The following is a 15,680-nucleotide window of genomic DNA, read 5'->3' on the forward strand; positions in this document are numbered from 1 at the left end:
ACAAAAAAGCTCCATTTGCAGCCATGAAATCATTTTTACTATTTTGTTTTATATGTTATTAAATACATTCATAAAGGTATATGTATGTTTTTTCTCTATTACTATAATGTTGATGTTATTGCTACAAATCAAATAGGGTTGCCACTGGCTACACGCGATCAGGTGTAATCTCGCGAGGTTTCAATCCGCCGTCGTTTAGGGAAGAAGATGTACTTCCGGTGATGGTTCCTCCCCCCTCGTAACGTTACGCGTGACCGACTCATCGACGAACACAGCGTCTCGGTGAACCGCATTACCTTCTCTTTTAAAAATAAAAATGTTAATTATACCGAACAGGATAAAGTTATGTTCCCTGGCGTTCACCGCCGCGCGCATGTACAGCAGCGGCCCCGCGGCCGCCAACAAGAACCCGACGGTTTACTTTGACATTGCTGCGGACAACCAGCCCCTCGGGAGGGTGACCTTTGAGGTGAGACGGCGTGTCCCTAACCGCTAAGAGTGCACGGCGAGTGCCCGGCGCTGTTGTGGCCGTGTCCTTGCGACAGGCACCGGTTCGTTTACGGCAGGTGTTGCTCGGAGGTGGAAGCGTGAGATCGGCGCACGTTGGAACAGGAGCGGATCGCTCGCACGCTGCTGAGTAACTCTCCTTTTTTCCTTTCTCTTTGCAGCTAAACGCCGACGTGGTGCCAAAGACTGCAGGTGAGTACTCGCACCTCCAACCCACCCGAGAGGCAAATGCTGTCTGGCTGCTTTAGTCGGATGAACTGACGGATTAAGATGAACTCACCCAAAAATAAGAGACATTTGAGCATGATTTCTTGTGTTTGATCAAACCAGCCAACAATACACAAAGTAGGGCCTCCTTCACCAAGGTCAGCAGTAAACTGAAGCGTATGCAGCAATGTTATTGGAATCAGGAAACATTTATTGCCAAAATATGTCATACATACAAGGAATTTGACTTGGCGGTTGGTGCGTGACAGTAGACAGTGTAACAATAGACAACAAGACCGCAGTGCACAAGTAATAAAATAAAGTAATACAAAATATGGGATCCAATAACATCATACAGATAACACTAACAGGGATCATATCACTGCACATTGAGCGCTTTCCCTTTTTTATATTCGAATTACGGTGCTTTGGCTCAAGTAAGTGATCGATACTGAGTGGGACCCAGCTCGGATCATCCTCACTTGAGGAAACCACGGAGCAGACGGGGAATCTGACATGCATCTTTTGTGGCAGAGAACTTCAGGGCGCTGTGCACCGGGGAGCACGGCTTCGGTTACAAGGGATCCACGTTCCACAGGGTGATCCCTCAGTTCATGTGCCAGGTAGGCTTCCCTCCTATGTGTCCTCTTTGCCGTCGAGCGTTACAGCTGTTAAAGTCTGTATTTGTTTTCTTTTATTGCAGGGCGGTGATTTCACTAACCACAATGGAACTGGAGGCAAGTCGATCTATGGCTGGAAGTTTCCCGATGAGAACTTCAAGCTGCTGCACACCGGACCTGGTAATCGTCCCGCTCCTTTTGTAACACTACTGAGAACGTCACGGAATTTAGGAGTATTCAATTACAGTTTTCTTTCATTCTTTCAGGGCAAGTCAGTTTGTATTACAGCCATCTAACACCATTTCCTTAGATGCAAGAAGCAGGACAGACCGGGCTGCACAGACTGCAACATTAGGACGGTCCACTTAAAAACTACAGAGTTTAATAACGTGACTGTAGTGCAAATCACTTTTTACAAGCTGCACTGTCTGACAGATTAGCAGGGGTTTTCTTCCTCCATGGCTAATATTGGAAACCAGGCTAGGTTACAATATTTATTGTTGTAATGAGCATCCAACAAACAGCAACGGATTAAGTATTTGTGAGTGCCCTGCTCTGCCTTTGCAAGGGGACATTTCCAAATATCATTTAAGCTAAATACACATGACGCTTCGTGTTCCACGTTGCCACATGGTTTGTCTTCCCCATCTTCCCCACCAGGAGGCAGAGTTGAACAAATAGTGTTTGAGTGATCCCCTTTCATAATAAACTTGGTGATGAGAAGAAATGATTCTCTCAATGTACCATTTCGCAACAGACCTCTTGATTTCTAGAAGGAGGAAAAGCACACAAATAACAGCAACAAAGGCTTTTTTTAATCCAGCCATCCTCCGTTGTTTTCTTCTACCCAGTTATTTTCTTGGTATTACATGTTGAACTGTCTTATGTGACCATGAGATTGGAGTTTGCGTACGTATGCCAGGGATCCATGACCCTTACTGATTTGTTATTTTGTTTCTTAGTGATTCAGTACATTTTTAAATCGGTCTTTCTGTAGCTGAAAGGCGGTTGGTTTGTTTGTTTTTTACCAAACACATGACATGTTTTAAAGTAGTAACACCTTTTTAATTGCTGCATTGTAGGCATCTTGTCGATGGCCAACGCCGGACCCAACACCAACGGATCCCAGTTCTTCATCTGCACCAGTAAAACAGAATGGTATGTGCCTTTTCATCCTGCTCTACACGTTGTCAGTTTCAACAAATAACTTTTTATTTTGGGCGTTCAACTGGTAGATTCCATCCAGTTGGGGAAACTTTAGTGATCAATTCAACCTCGTTGTGAATTCTTTGTACATGACGACCTAAAATGGCAAAACCCTTGCGGGAATGGTGGCATCACCATCAACGGAAAGGCGAGAGTCCGTCCCTGCTGGGTGCATCGGGGGTCGTCTCACAGTCCCGAGCCGTGATAATAAACCTCCGCTTTCTTCATTTAGGCTGGACGGCAAGCATGTTGTCTTTGGCAGCGTGAAGGACGGACAGGACGTGATCAAGAAAGTGGAGTCCTTCGGGTCTCAATCCGGGCGAACCTCCAAGAAGATCACGATCGCCGACTGTGGGGAGCTCGAGTAGTCGATGCCCCCCCCCCCCCCCCCAACCCTCCCCCCGCAGGCTGCCCCTCCTCGCTGCAGCAGATGCTTACATATCATCTCTGCCTCGGTCTTTCTTCAGGTACCGGCGCTAACGCACTCAACTGTGACATAGACTAAAATGTGAACGTGTGTTTTTCAATACAAAATGACCACTATTGTAATTGAGGAGATGTTCATTCCTGATCATGAAATGGGTTTGGAAGATACTAAAAAAATAAAGTATACATTTTTTCGTAAATTGTGGAGTTGTTTCTGCCATCTGCTCTTATATTACATCACCGTGGATGTCCAAGCAGTACGAACTGCTTCACACCAAAGCTGTTTGAGTCAAAGGTGTGTTTATTGGGGGGTTGGAGGGGTTGTTTTACCAGGTGAGTGAGATTAGTGTCGCTCTTCCCGCCTCCTGTTTTCCTCATCAGCCTCCATTGACTAATGGTCTTATTCTGCTAAGTATTTATTCTGCTGACATCTTTCCAGAATACTTAAGTTGTGAAATGTCAGAGGTCATTGCTCCTGCAAAGGGAAATGTTTTATTTGGGGGGGGGCTTTTTGTTCTACTCGTTATGTTGCTATATGAGAGGGTGATTTTTCTTCACCATAAAAAAATTAAACCAGATGCAGGAAAAATATTAAGAGAGATGGAGATTGTGTCTAATGTTGTGGTGGAAATAAAAGTCCATCACATCTGGAAGAGTTAATGTTGAAGACAGATCTTATCGGTTGTCGGCTATACGGACTTTTGTGGACTTTGCATCTAATCCACACTGATTTATTATAAACGACGCTCTTATAGAAACCGTATACATCCAAGTTTTAAATACATTTTAATACAAAAAACATTTTAAGAAATAATTTCAGTAAGGCACAATAAATGGTGTATCACATGTCTTACACAGTTATATAAACAGTATTTCGGTTTCATACTCATTTATCATCACAATTTCATTGAAAAACAACTTTCTACTTGGATCCTTCATCAAACCTAATCCTGAAACCTTTGGTTTGTCCAGATGTGCGCTCCTTTCCGTCTCATTTGACATACAAGACACATTGCGACTTCTGACCCCTAAAAAGCACATTGGTGGGACTTTCCCACTACTAACATGTATTCTATTTTTTAAGAAATCTAAAAGTTTCTATTATATTGCATTGCTTTAATAGTTGGAATGACACACTCCCTACAGACTAATACTTGTAAAGAATAAATGTTAGTTGGCTAATATATTCTTTCACAATGTGTAATAATCAACAAAAAAGTAATGACTTAATATATTCAAAAATGATGTACCCTCCAGTACGGATAATACAGATAATAATAATAATGCAGATACACACGGATACTGAATATCCTACTTAGCAAATACTTGTTGCATATTTTATACAGAAACATCATTACATTTAAGTTATTTCTGGAATAAACAAACATGTAAAAGAAAATCTTCATCTGGACTCTTTTGTTCCAACATGTTAGACATGAGTGAATACAGACAAAGGATTTTTTTTTCCTAATTCACAGTTGGTAAGATTCATAGTTAAGACTTCAACTGAATATTCACGTAATGATAACTGAGTAAATTACAAGAACCCAGCAAATATAAAGTAAGATGATCCTCTTATACTCTCATATATAGAATCACAGTGTCAAAGAGGCTCATGAGAATGAAACCGTTAGATGCATTAGATCCAATAAAGTAAATAGATGTATTTTCCGTAGATAAAATATACCTCCCTATTTTATAAAGCTTGGAAAGGGGTACGTAAGGCGAGTGGAGTGTTTTTATTGCACGCGGCGGCAGTAGTAGCCGAGGTCTTTGCACTTTTCACACAGGTGTTGTGGATGCTCCTTGCTCTGGTCCGACACATCCAAGCCGTCCGGTTTCTCCAGAGGTCGCTGGGAGAAAAAAAAGAAAAGGAATCACTTCTCGCAGTCAGAGCAGTCAATGAAAACCCTAAAAGTCCAGTTGCGATAATATTTTTCATTTATTTATATATTTGGGTCGTGTGTTCTTGCCATTGGGGATACTTCTATAAAACAGCGTTCATAACATTAAGACTTAAATTGACACTGAAATGAATGGATGAATTGTAAATTTGATTAACCTTTTGTTGTTTAATCATTAGCTCAGAACGCATGCAATGCATTTAAGTGCAGGAAAGGCAGTTTTTTTCCTGAGATAATTCAACTGAAACAGACCAGGTGCCCATTAAGAAACCCCACGAGGAAGGCTCCATCTTTGGGCCCCTCCGCTACCAAGCAGCCACCCCAGTTTGCTGACGTATGTGTGGGTCGCATGGACTTTTACCTGCTTATGAGGGTAAACGTTGATGTGGCACTTGATACATTCTTGTCCCATGTTGGCCCAGGAGTTCCCGCTCATCCACTTCCTCTTGCATTTAGGACATTTGTATTCGCCGAAGCACCTCTTCTTTCCCTGATACGGGGTCAGGCCTTCTCCTTTGGGCCGAGCCTGAACACAATCGCACAGCAGACCACACGTTACTGACTTCGCCTTAACCCACTCGATGCTAACGGCATGTAAACCGCCATAGCTTTATTTGGGCTCTTGCCTCTCAACGCCGTTAACCTGCGTGAGACTGACCGACCTGTTTGGGGGTCTTTGGACAGCAGCCAATTAAAAGCTGGGTGGAATTGGAGCAGGAAGTGATAGCCCCGCTGAGCCGAGTTCCTCCAGTAGCTTTGTCCGAGGAATGAGACGATTATTTACGGTGTCTGTCAAAATAAGTTAAAGAGCTCATTTGCTTTGTAGATTAATTAACGCGGCCCCCTAAAAGTGAGCCATGCGGTAAAATACAAGTGGACCTTTTTTCTAAACTATACAAGACCGGTGCAGACATTTAAATGACTACGGAGAAGAAAAACTATTTAAACAAAGTTGGAACATATATACTGTGTGCTTAAAGCAGCCCAACTTAAGAAATCCTGTTTGAGTGAGTTCTTGGTCAGATTTAAAGCATTGGGATAAAGTTATGGTTTAAATATCAGGATAAGCCACCGTCACAAATCTAGTAGCTGATGTCCAAACGGAGAAGTGCCTTAACATTTTTCTGAAAGTCTATGAGAAAACTCAAGAGTAACATAGATGCTGAAGCAGGGTTCGCTCTGTGCCGTGGTTTACACAACTTTTGCCATTCTGGGACATCTTGTCTTACAACTTGAACCTTTCCCAGTGTGTTTTCTGCTTTGTGTCTCCTAAAGAGGCCTTCCTCCAGCCTTTTGGCACTTCTGGTTTTATCAGAAGTGCAGCTAAGAACAGCTAAAAACCATGACGGTGACGGCCAGCATGTCCAACTCCAGTGATCAAAACAGCAGTCCACGAACCAGTGGGACATCACAGTACGTCCACTTCTTATATAAAGCGTATGACGTGAACAAAAGCAAGGGGGAGCTGGGATAACAACACACACATGGAGAGGGCAAACTCGTTTTCTGCTCAGTTAGACTTACATCCAGCACTCTTTACCCAGCAAATGGTTGTTTACTCCCATATTTATGGGCTGAATCCCTGTGAAGGTATTTGTTGGACGGAATAGGAGTCGTCTCAGCTTTCCCATTAGAAATGAACTCCCCCCCCCTTCCAGCTGTGTTCTCGAGGGACCGTAAAGGAGGCCCCGGCCTGTGTGGGGGGGGCAATGGGAGAGCCCTCCCTGCTATAGGACAAATACCTCCGGCACTCTGTCATCCCTCCCAGCTGGCTCCAACCCACCAATCAGGACATGAAGATCTTAGCAGAGAGGAAATAAAACCCAGATGAACCCTGCATTTGTATAACATGACAAAATCCTGAACCCATCACGACCAAGTCGTCTCGACACGACTGGTTTAGATTAAAAAGCGCCTCGGCTGGAAAGTAGGGCAAGTTGAAAATTAAGGTCTGAATCTGCACCACCAGAGGGGTTCACGTCATATCTTGTTTGGATTTCACAGCAGGTACACATGTCAGGCTCAACACTGATCAGATCTTGGTATTCACTCGGGAACTCTACGTGTGTTTAACAAAACGCGCCGCGGTTCCAACAGTCAAGGGTCTCCACTGTGAAGGCCACGGTGAAGCAGTTCCCGGCATGCATGTGTTTGCATCATTTTAGCCACCGGGGGGGGGGGGTCCCGTTTGATGATAGCCCTCTTTCCCAACAGGGAGAGCGCGGCATCATCTTCCTGAGGGAGGAAACAGCTTTCATTCTGCAGAACAAGCAAAACAAAGTCTACCCCAGAGCCCGGCGCCCCACAGTGCAGCAAAGGGCATGGCACAGTCCGTAGTTTCCACCGGTGCCATCAGACATGTGACATCTCACCACCGGTACATGAAAGTCACACTCGTGACCCGGCAACGACTGGATGCGCTGATGGAAAAGCAGGAACGTTTTTGTGACCGCCGAAAGAATGCACAAATCTACAGTTGATTTAACAGACCTAACACACAATGAATTATATTTTATTATGTGCCTAGAAGAAACATTAAGGTATTTAAATTAGTTAAATAAATATTATTCAAACCAACACAGTGGGTGTCTCAAATGGGCAAGATTAAAAACACAACAAAGTAAAAGCATGAAAAATGAGGTGAAGCATTTAGAGTGATTCAATATTACAGTCACGGGAGGCCAAACAACAATTGTTACTTGTTACAAAATGAGCAACTTGGTTTGATGCCAACAAAACAATTTCACTGACAAAGGTTCATCAGTGCCGCAGCTAAAAATGGAGTGTATTTTCAAGCAAGAGTCAACCATAGTGCTAATATTTAATAATTACTAATCAGCACTAAACACAAAGATCTACCGAGGCTAACGTATAGCTATTGTCATGTGTTTTAAAAAGTAAAAAGTGAAAGTTGTTGAGATGTTTCAGTCTGGTCCCACCCCGAAGCCGAGCTGCTGGCGTGGCTGCAAACCAAGTGGCCTATTGTTCTAGGCTTAGTCGAAGGTTGCTTTTGGACTAACATTCTGTTAATGCTTTAACTCTTCTTCTCACACAGCTAAAAATACATGTTTTCATTCTTAGACGGCTTTCATGGAAAATATTTGCAACCTCAAAACTGTCTGTGAGAAACTTTTGTGTTTAAGAAAAATAGATGTTAAATTAATTTATTATGTGCAGCACAAAACATCCCATCCAAGGGTCATAACTCCTGTCGCGTAAACGGCCCCCGAGTAAGTAACGCCAGAGTATGGGGCTGTGGCAGATAAGCAGCCTGGTGAGAGAGGCCCGGGTGGTTGGCTGCCTCCCCCCCCCCCCCCCCCCCCCCTGCCATCATCTGGAAACCATCAGGATAAACAATGGACTACCCCAACCCACCTCTCCCTCCTTTCTCCCCCCCCCCCCCCCACTTTCATTGCCCCGTGAGACGCTCATCCTGGAGAACGCGGCCTATTGGATACCATGTGGTCAATTACTCCGCACTAACAAACCCGCAGTGCTCTCTCTCTCTCTCTCTTCCTCTCTCTCGCTCCCTCGCTGGTTTAATTTGTATCAGACCCCCACAGCATCAGGGAGAAGTCCAGCTGTTAGCAAAGAAAAAAAAACACATTACTGCCAGGACTGAAATCCACAGCAATGTGTATGCTATGTTTTAAAAGAGCCCTGTGTTGACTTACGTGGCCCTTTTTATTAATTTGTGAAATGAATTATCTCAAAGTGGGTTTAAAGCAACACATTGATCACTTGCAATCTTCCAGAGCATCAGAATAGCTGTTTTGTTTTATGGGAGACAATTAATATTGCACCCAAAGAGAGGCTAGGGGATGGCTTGTGTTCGTGATACAGTACACATTTAAACTGCTGTTTTTTTAAGGAAAGAAATGCCTGCTTTTGCATGGTTGGGATTTACTTTTTCTCCGTTTTATATCGCTGTAAAACCAATAAATGGATGAAATAAACGTTGGGGTTTTAGGGTAGTGGTTGGACAAAACCAGCTGTTTGAAAACGCAGCTTGAATAATAGTAGTTGTCCTCCTTCCAAGAAAGGAGAAAGAAATCTTTTCAAAGAGTCTTTTTCACGATGCAACACATATACTGTAACTTTTTATGCTTGAAACACACTTACTACAACTTTTCGGACGGCATTAGTTTCTTTTGATTTCATGTCACAGTTGTAACAAAGCAAATAGCAACTGAACAATCATGAGAAATCCAACCCTGTGTCTCCATCGGAAGCATCTCTCTCATTGACATATCAGATTATCATGACCGTTAACTCAACTTTACTAGATATGAAGCTGTAATCCGCAGTCTTTTTGCAAATCTTGCATATCTAAATCCTCCCTCCGCCCTCCAAACCACATATGATTAGACTGAAAGAACTGGAGGCCAAACAGCAAATTTTTGTTTTCCGACATGGCTTTCCAGATTTTCAATCTTGCACCAGTCCCATTGTTCTGAGCCTGCGGAGAGAGATTTCCTCACACGCGGACTCCCAGGCAGTACTCTTCTCAGCATCTACTTCACGCCCGGTGTTGCTTTCACAGGAGGATTATCGACACCAAACACACTCGGCCCGGTGCAGGCTCTGACCGAGCCGCAGTCACACAGCTGTAAACCGGTGTTGCGTTTCACAAAGGGTGAGTGGCAGAGCCAGGTGGTGGAAATAATACGACAGCAACATATTCCCAATTCCAGTTGAAAACAGAGCTGAGCGAGACTCAGGGCCAAATGTTATGGCTGTCGTGTCAACGTGATGCCCGGGTCAGGTTAACAAGTCAGCTATTAGTTTGATTTCATCGTCATGTTGAGGAATTGGTGCATAGAACTCTGCTGTCACGTTTTGAAGTTGATGTAAGCGAAGCATGTATTGAAGAGTCATACCAAACTTCAGAATAAGTTCAAAAGCTACTTGATGGTCCAGGTGAGATTGTTCTGAAAACTGCTGTTTCCAAAGTTACATTTCAAGAGCACATTTCCTAAAGATGTGATACTGTGTGTTTGGAGCCACAGTGTGAGAAAGACATTTTCTCAGAATGACAAAAGGGTTTTATCTTGAAAACACGTAACCGCATACAAACAGACTTGCGCAGCATTCTTCTCCGATATGTTCGTTAGCTTTGAGCGGAGGACGGACACTTTTTATCAGCGGGAGTCTATCTACCCCACATACCACGGTTTCCTCTATCTTGCTCATCCTCCTCAGCAGATGAGCCGGCCAAAGGCAACAGACACCGAGGACAGATAAGAGGTTTATCACCAGTGAAAACAAAAGAACCAAAGCAGCTGTAATTAGTCAGCGTTGCTTGAGATTCACCAGTTTCACATTCGCCGATGAATTGCGTCGCTCCACCTGTGATGTCCAGTCCAAAAAAAAATAAATGAAACTAATGTCGTTATCAGTACTTGAACCAAGATATCAGCAGAAAAGATGCTCTCAACTTGTGTAACGGATTAAACAAACCACATATCGGGTGTTAGTGGAGGACTGTTTCCAGTCTGCAGGCTAAGCTAGGCTAGGCTAGCTAACCGCTGGATGTTGCTTCTTATACAACGGAATAATATGAGAGCGGTATACATGTTCTCATCCAACTCGTTACAAGAATGTGATTATCTATCTCTCCCAAAATGTTGGCTTTTTCCTTTAAAAAGCCACTAAGAAATACTGCCAGTATTTACTTCTATGGTGTGGTGTTGGATTAGATGTTAGCCTAAATGTTAAAGGTTGCACGTGACCCAAAACAGATCAATGAAGTACTGTGGAATATTTTTGGATGTGAAAGTTATTTAACATTATTACTTTTATTCAATAATTGTAAGTGGCGTATAGAGCAGCTGCTTAGCTTAGCACAAAGACTTGAAACGAGTTAGCCTGACTCACTTCGTATCGTGTTTGTTTAATCCGTACAAAGTAGAAACTGGAAATCATCTTAGAGACGTTGATCTGTTTCACTCTTTATGTGCCAAACAGGTCATGAATCATCTGCACGCCTTGCAACCGTCAAAAGTTCCTCCATCCAAAGTAATCATCAAGGCCGAGGTTTTCCTTCTATTCAAACCCGATCAAACTTCAACTGCAGACACACACACACACTTCCTGTGCTACCCACTGTTTCCAAAAACACATTCTGGACGCAGACATGTCTGGGTAGCTTCTCTCTGGCCCTTTAAACGAGCGTCGGACAGCCGCTCGCATCTGCACAGACAGAGACGGAGTGAGACGGAGATGACTGCAGCCAAGCAGAGCTGAGCGAACAATACAGCCTGACTTCCTGACCTTTGGTTCCACAGCCCCTCTGGAGAAACAATGCTCTCCTTATTTAGCCCAGGCTCTTCCCACCATACACCCGTGTGCCCTCGGCACACTGTCACTAGTGTATTCGCTTTACAGTAACCGGGTTCGGCTGCTTAATTGCCCGCAGGGTCAATAAAATGCTGGGACTCTCGGGTCAAGGGGTGAAAGGTGTCAAACTTGCCTGTCATTTGGTGGAAAACAGAAACAGTTTTGTAATCAAAATTGATACAGATTACGGATCGTTTTCAGTAGATGGATAGTAATAGCCCGTTGGATAGTAAGACATCGAGAGTGTCCCAACAGAATAGATTACTAGAGCTAAAAACGCCTCAGATTGCAGCCAAAAAGAACAAAAAGCAGTTCATTAGTTAGGCTTCAGAAGAGCGTTCAACTGAAGAGCCCGTTTGTCATGACAACTGCGCTGTAATCATCACTGTGGGTCTGAAATATTAGCAACACATGATAAAAATCTGACATCCTCTTTTTAAAGCAGAGCGAGGGCGGCGGAGAGCCGGCCCGGCAGAAATGGTTTCCAGATTTTGCACATTTTGAGGGGCGTGGCTGCAAAGGGAGTAAATCGTAAATACCCTCGAGTCAGCCTTTGACGTCTTAACCCTCCGCTGGAGCGAGTAACCCAACTCTCCACCGTGCTGTCAACAGGATGTTTGCCACCTTCATGCCGAGCGCAGCACGGCCGGCACATCTAATACCTTTCGGCACGGCTGCAGCGCCGCCTTAACTGGCACATTTCATTACTCTTCATCACTTAAGGTTCCCACTGAGGTACCATGTGTTTTATTATCAAAGAGGCAGACTCTTAGACTTGACGTGGGCCCCATTCCACCCAGAGAGAGAGACTGTTAAAGGCCCCGCACACCCACTTCCTGTGTGCTTCTTCTGTCATCTTGCCGAGCCGTGACATTCTTTGATTCCTGTCCACTGCGGCTCCAGTGAAAACCGCTCAGCTATGGAGGCCTGAGACAAACAGTGCAAAGAAACTCACCGCTGCTAATGAGATGTTTCACACCGCTTCATAAAAAGGAGCTTTCACAAAGATTTTTTGCAAGGCCTGGGTCGTCATTTGAACGAAACACCCTGGGCAGAAAATTGGTGGTTGTAAAGACGCACACAACTTAAGTACTGACATGTGCTACAAATGAAGTGTCCGTGTGTCAGTGTTCCGGTTTCAACGTGTTTTAGATGTTCTTTAGAGACTGACCAACCAACGATGAGACACACGTCCTGTTGCGTTAGTGTGGGTGTGCACAGATGTGATGCTATAAGCTCACAGCAAATTATTTTCTCCACATTCCCCGCATTCCTCTACTCTCATTGCTGAGGTGCAAAAGCGATGGAGGAGACAAGCTCTCGGAGACGACGCTGGAGATCGAGATGTGGCCACGGCAGATGTGTGAGAAAACCGACGGACTTCCCACTCTTCCTTTTTAGAAGCTAAGTAGCTTAGCTTGGCTCCGTCCAAAGGTAACAAAAGTGCAGTGTTACATGTCGTTGAACAGAGCCAGATTAACTGTTTTCAGTCTTTTAATGCTAAGCCAAACTTATAGGCTGCTGTCTCAGGCCCGAGGGTGGTATCCATTTTTTCATTTAAGTCTCGGAAAGAAAGCAAATAAGTATGTTTTTCAAAAATTGCTTTTTTATGTTCTGATGCAGTAATTGAAATCTTGCTCCAACAATATTTAAAATAACAATATTTATATATTACCAGCTATTTGTACATCTGCTTTTTTGTTATCGCGCTTCTTGAACACATCCTGTCCATCAGTCATGTGATTAATTCTATTTTATTATTTCCACCTAACAAATGGCAGACATTTCCCCCTGAGCATGATCAATGGGGATCCGCAGCTGCACATGAAGCAGTGGTAATATTTCTCCCCTGTTTGGAGAAGAGGTTGTGCCTAGTTCCACAGGGAGACCTATCATCTTTCATTAAGGTTGGCTCACAGATGCAATCTGGCATCTGTTGCGCATTACCAACCTGCAGTGGTACATCTAACTCAAATACGTGGTAAGCAAGCTATTTCACTAAAAAACTAACTTGGAATCCATTTTAATAACATTATTTTTCTTTCGAAGCAGTGAAAAGTTGACCAAAATCTAAACGGAGGCTGTGGATTCAGATCAAATGTGTCTTCAAATTCACATCAAGATCCATCACCTCATATGTGCGTTGAGGCCTCTGAGGCCGGTCAAAGGTCCTACACGCTGCACGGCAGTTTGTGCACCTGACCGATGCGAGGCGTCACTGACTGGCTCACCTGAGGGCAATCTTTGATGTAGTGGCCTTTGTTGAAGCAAAGGTGGCACAGGTAGTTGGGCGGCGGCCTTTTGCTGGATTTGCGAGTCTCGGGGGACAGGGAGAGGTCCGAGAAATGGTCCGCCAGAGAGCTCAGGCCTTCCACGATATTGTTGAGGGACCCGTAGGGCGAGGAGCTCTTGTAGAAATTGTTGTTGAAGGCCTGTCAGAGAAAAACATTTTTGTTGTGACCCGACAGCATGTCAATCATCACCCTGGTTGATTTCGCTGCTTGCGACTCCGACAGTAGCCGACGTTATTTCAACTCTGCAGATGTGCCGCTTTTACCGCATTTTAATCAGTGTCTGTTTCCTCGTCACGAACAAAATGCCATTGTTGTGCGTTCTTCTAACCGGCCACAATCAGCATCATTGTGCATCTGGAGGAGACGGGTGCTATGGCACCGCAGGGGCAAACATGAAGAACAGTCTGCACACACTGGCTGTTTACTCTGAAGGCATTACAGACGGACAATTGTGATCGGATTCACATGCACATTACAGTTGGCACCGTTGCCGTGGCACGGCTGCAGCGACAATATGCTATTTCAATTGTTTCATTGTTAAAGTTGCAACGTGAATTTCTCATTAAAGTACAGCAAATTCTACTATCCGTATATGCCGGTATCTGTGTCTGTTATCCTTACATTTCCTAAATGGGCCAGTATTAAAACAAGCAGCACTGAACCCCACTGGGTGAACACAGCATATTCCTCTGACCGAGCAAGAGGCCGGCCAGGGTGAACTGTAACATTTTTAAATCCTTGTGAGAGGTCTTTCTCAAACCTGCGATTCCCCCTCCAGCTGCACACTGACACCAGAACAGACTGAGCACACTCAGGCACTATACCAGGGTACAAAACCCATATTCATGCACTACCCGCTTACCACAGCAAGACCAAGTGGAGGCATGCAGGTGAGGTTTGCAGCATGGGCAACACAAATAACCTGGAGTGAAATATGTGTGTTTTATATTAACCGTAAAAGGGGGAGCTATTTTCGACATGCAGCATTAGAAAATAGATAAATGAGTAGGCATTAGGTTTTTAAACTACCAGCTGGATTAACACAACATGAATTCTACCTCACTCCTCAGATGGAAGAAGTTGTTCAGATAGTTGGCGCTCAGATCGGCTGCGCTGCGCTTGGAGAAGTTCGTGTCCAGATGTGAAGTGTCCGACTCGGATTTGAACGCATCCAGAGTGCCGCTCTGAGCGTCCTGCAGAGACATGTAGACCCAGTTGAGCAGCTGGGCAGGTGGGTACACGGGACCCCCGTTCTCTATGGCAGACATCATATTGGAGGTTTGGGGTGGGGGTTTGCGCCTCTTGGAATCAGCGCCGTCGCAACCGCCGGATTTTCTGGATGGCACAACTTCTTTCAGTCATCCCCCTCTTACTCTCGGCTGGGTGGGTGCGATCTTCGTGGTCACACCCGGGGAGCCCTGGAGGACCCCGGTTAACCGGACGACAGTTGAAGCAGGGAGCGCGAACGCCTGAATGCCGGCTGGGAAGTGAGCAGCAGCAGCAACAGACGCTCCAGACACGACTCTGTGGGCAGCAGCGTCACAGCAAATAGGAGGTCCGACATGAGGGCGCATCCGCCCGCTTCACTTCTCCCACCAGAGTCACTGAGAGGGGCGCGAAGTCCAAAAATATACCAGCCATCGGGATGAAAACGTAGACAGTGATGATTAATTTTCATCGCATTTAACAGAGAACGGAATTGTGTTTCAAACTAACTTCACTAATTGTCATGCCAATTAAAGAAGGCTCGATTATATAATGTTTTTTAAGGAAAGCCGTGTAGGCTGTTTTTTTGCATTGATTGATGTGTGTATGATGGGAGTTTTTCCTCATTTTTAATCAATAGAAAGACATTTAATTGAAACAAAGGAGAATCACTCATTGTGCTCAGGTAGAGCGAACCGCTGCAGTCTGACAGGCTCGTCTTCACCACGAGTAGAATGCTGCCATCTAGTGTTTATATGTTTTTGACATTTGCTGTGATAAGGGTTATTCAAATGTCAGGGACAGCTGCATATTATCCCATAAAAAAATAAAAAAATGTGAATGCCTTTAGACAAGGGACTATTTAAAAAAAACTGAGCTACGCAAATATATTGATTTAACAAAATTAGAAACTATTTATCTGAAATGTCATGCTTGTGACGTCACCACGGGAAAACAACAATATGTAATCA

At 44.3% G+C, this 15,680-nt stretch overlaps 2 protein-coding genes and 1 long non-coding RNA gene across 3 annotated transcripts; 2 read left to right on the top strand and 1 right to left on the bottom strand.

The window, feature by feature from the left end:
• Nucleotides 1-132: 132 nt before the first annotated feature.
• On the top strand, nucleotides 133-3,166 carry LOC120819177 (peptidyl-prolyl cis-trans isomerase A). The gene is made up of 6 exons (XM_040176340.2): nucleotides 133-469; nucleotides 669-699; nucleotides 1,249-1,337; nucleotides 1,418-1,514; nucleotides 2,417-2,492; nucleotides 2,773-3,166. The coding sequence occupies exons 1-6, from the start codon at nucleotides 317-319 to the stop codon at nucleotides 2,906-2,908; spliced, it is 582 nt and encodes a 193-aa protein (XP_040032274.2). The 5' UTR covers nucleotides 133-316; the 3' UTR covers nucleotides 2,909-3,166.
• Nucleotides 3,167-3,735: 569 nt separating this feature from the next.
• LOC120819176 (zinc finger CCHC domain-containing protein 24) lies at nucleotides 3,736-15,028 on the bottom strand. The gene is made up of 4 exons (XM_040176339.2): nucleotides 14,562-15,028; nucleotides 13,441-13,641; nucleotides 5,232-5,396; nucleotides 3,736-4,819 (listed from the first exon to the last, which is right to left on the bottom strand). The coding sequence occupies exons 1-4, from the start codon at nucleotides 14,772-14,774 to the stop codon at nucleotides 4,706-4,708; spliced, it is 693 nt and encodes a 230-aa protein (XP_040032273.1). The 5' UTR covers nucleotides 14,775-15,028; the 3' UTR covers nucleotides 3,736-4,705.
• On the top strand, nucleotides 14,266-15,259 carry LOC144408012 (uncharacterized). The gene is made up of 2 exons (XR_013467753.1): nucleotides 14,266-14,393; nucleotides 14,574-15,259. It is a non-coding gene; the product is annotated as an uncharacterized LOC144408012 (long non-coding RNA).
• The last annotated feature ends 421 nt before the right edge of the window (nucleotides 15,260-15,680 follow it).

Source organism: Gasterosteus aculeatus, chromosome 5, assembly GCF_964276395.1.
Source record: "Gasterosteus aculeatus chromosome 5, fGasAcu3.hap1.1, whole genome shotgun sequence".
Classification (NCBI taxonomy): Eukaryota; Metazoa; Chordata; class Actinopteri; order Perciformes; family Gasterosteidae; genus Gasterosteus; species Gasterosteus aculeatus.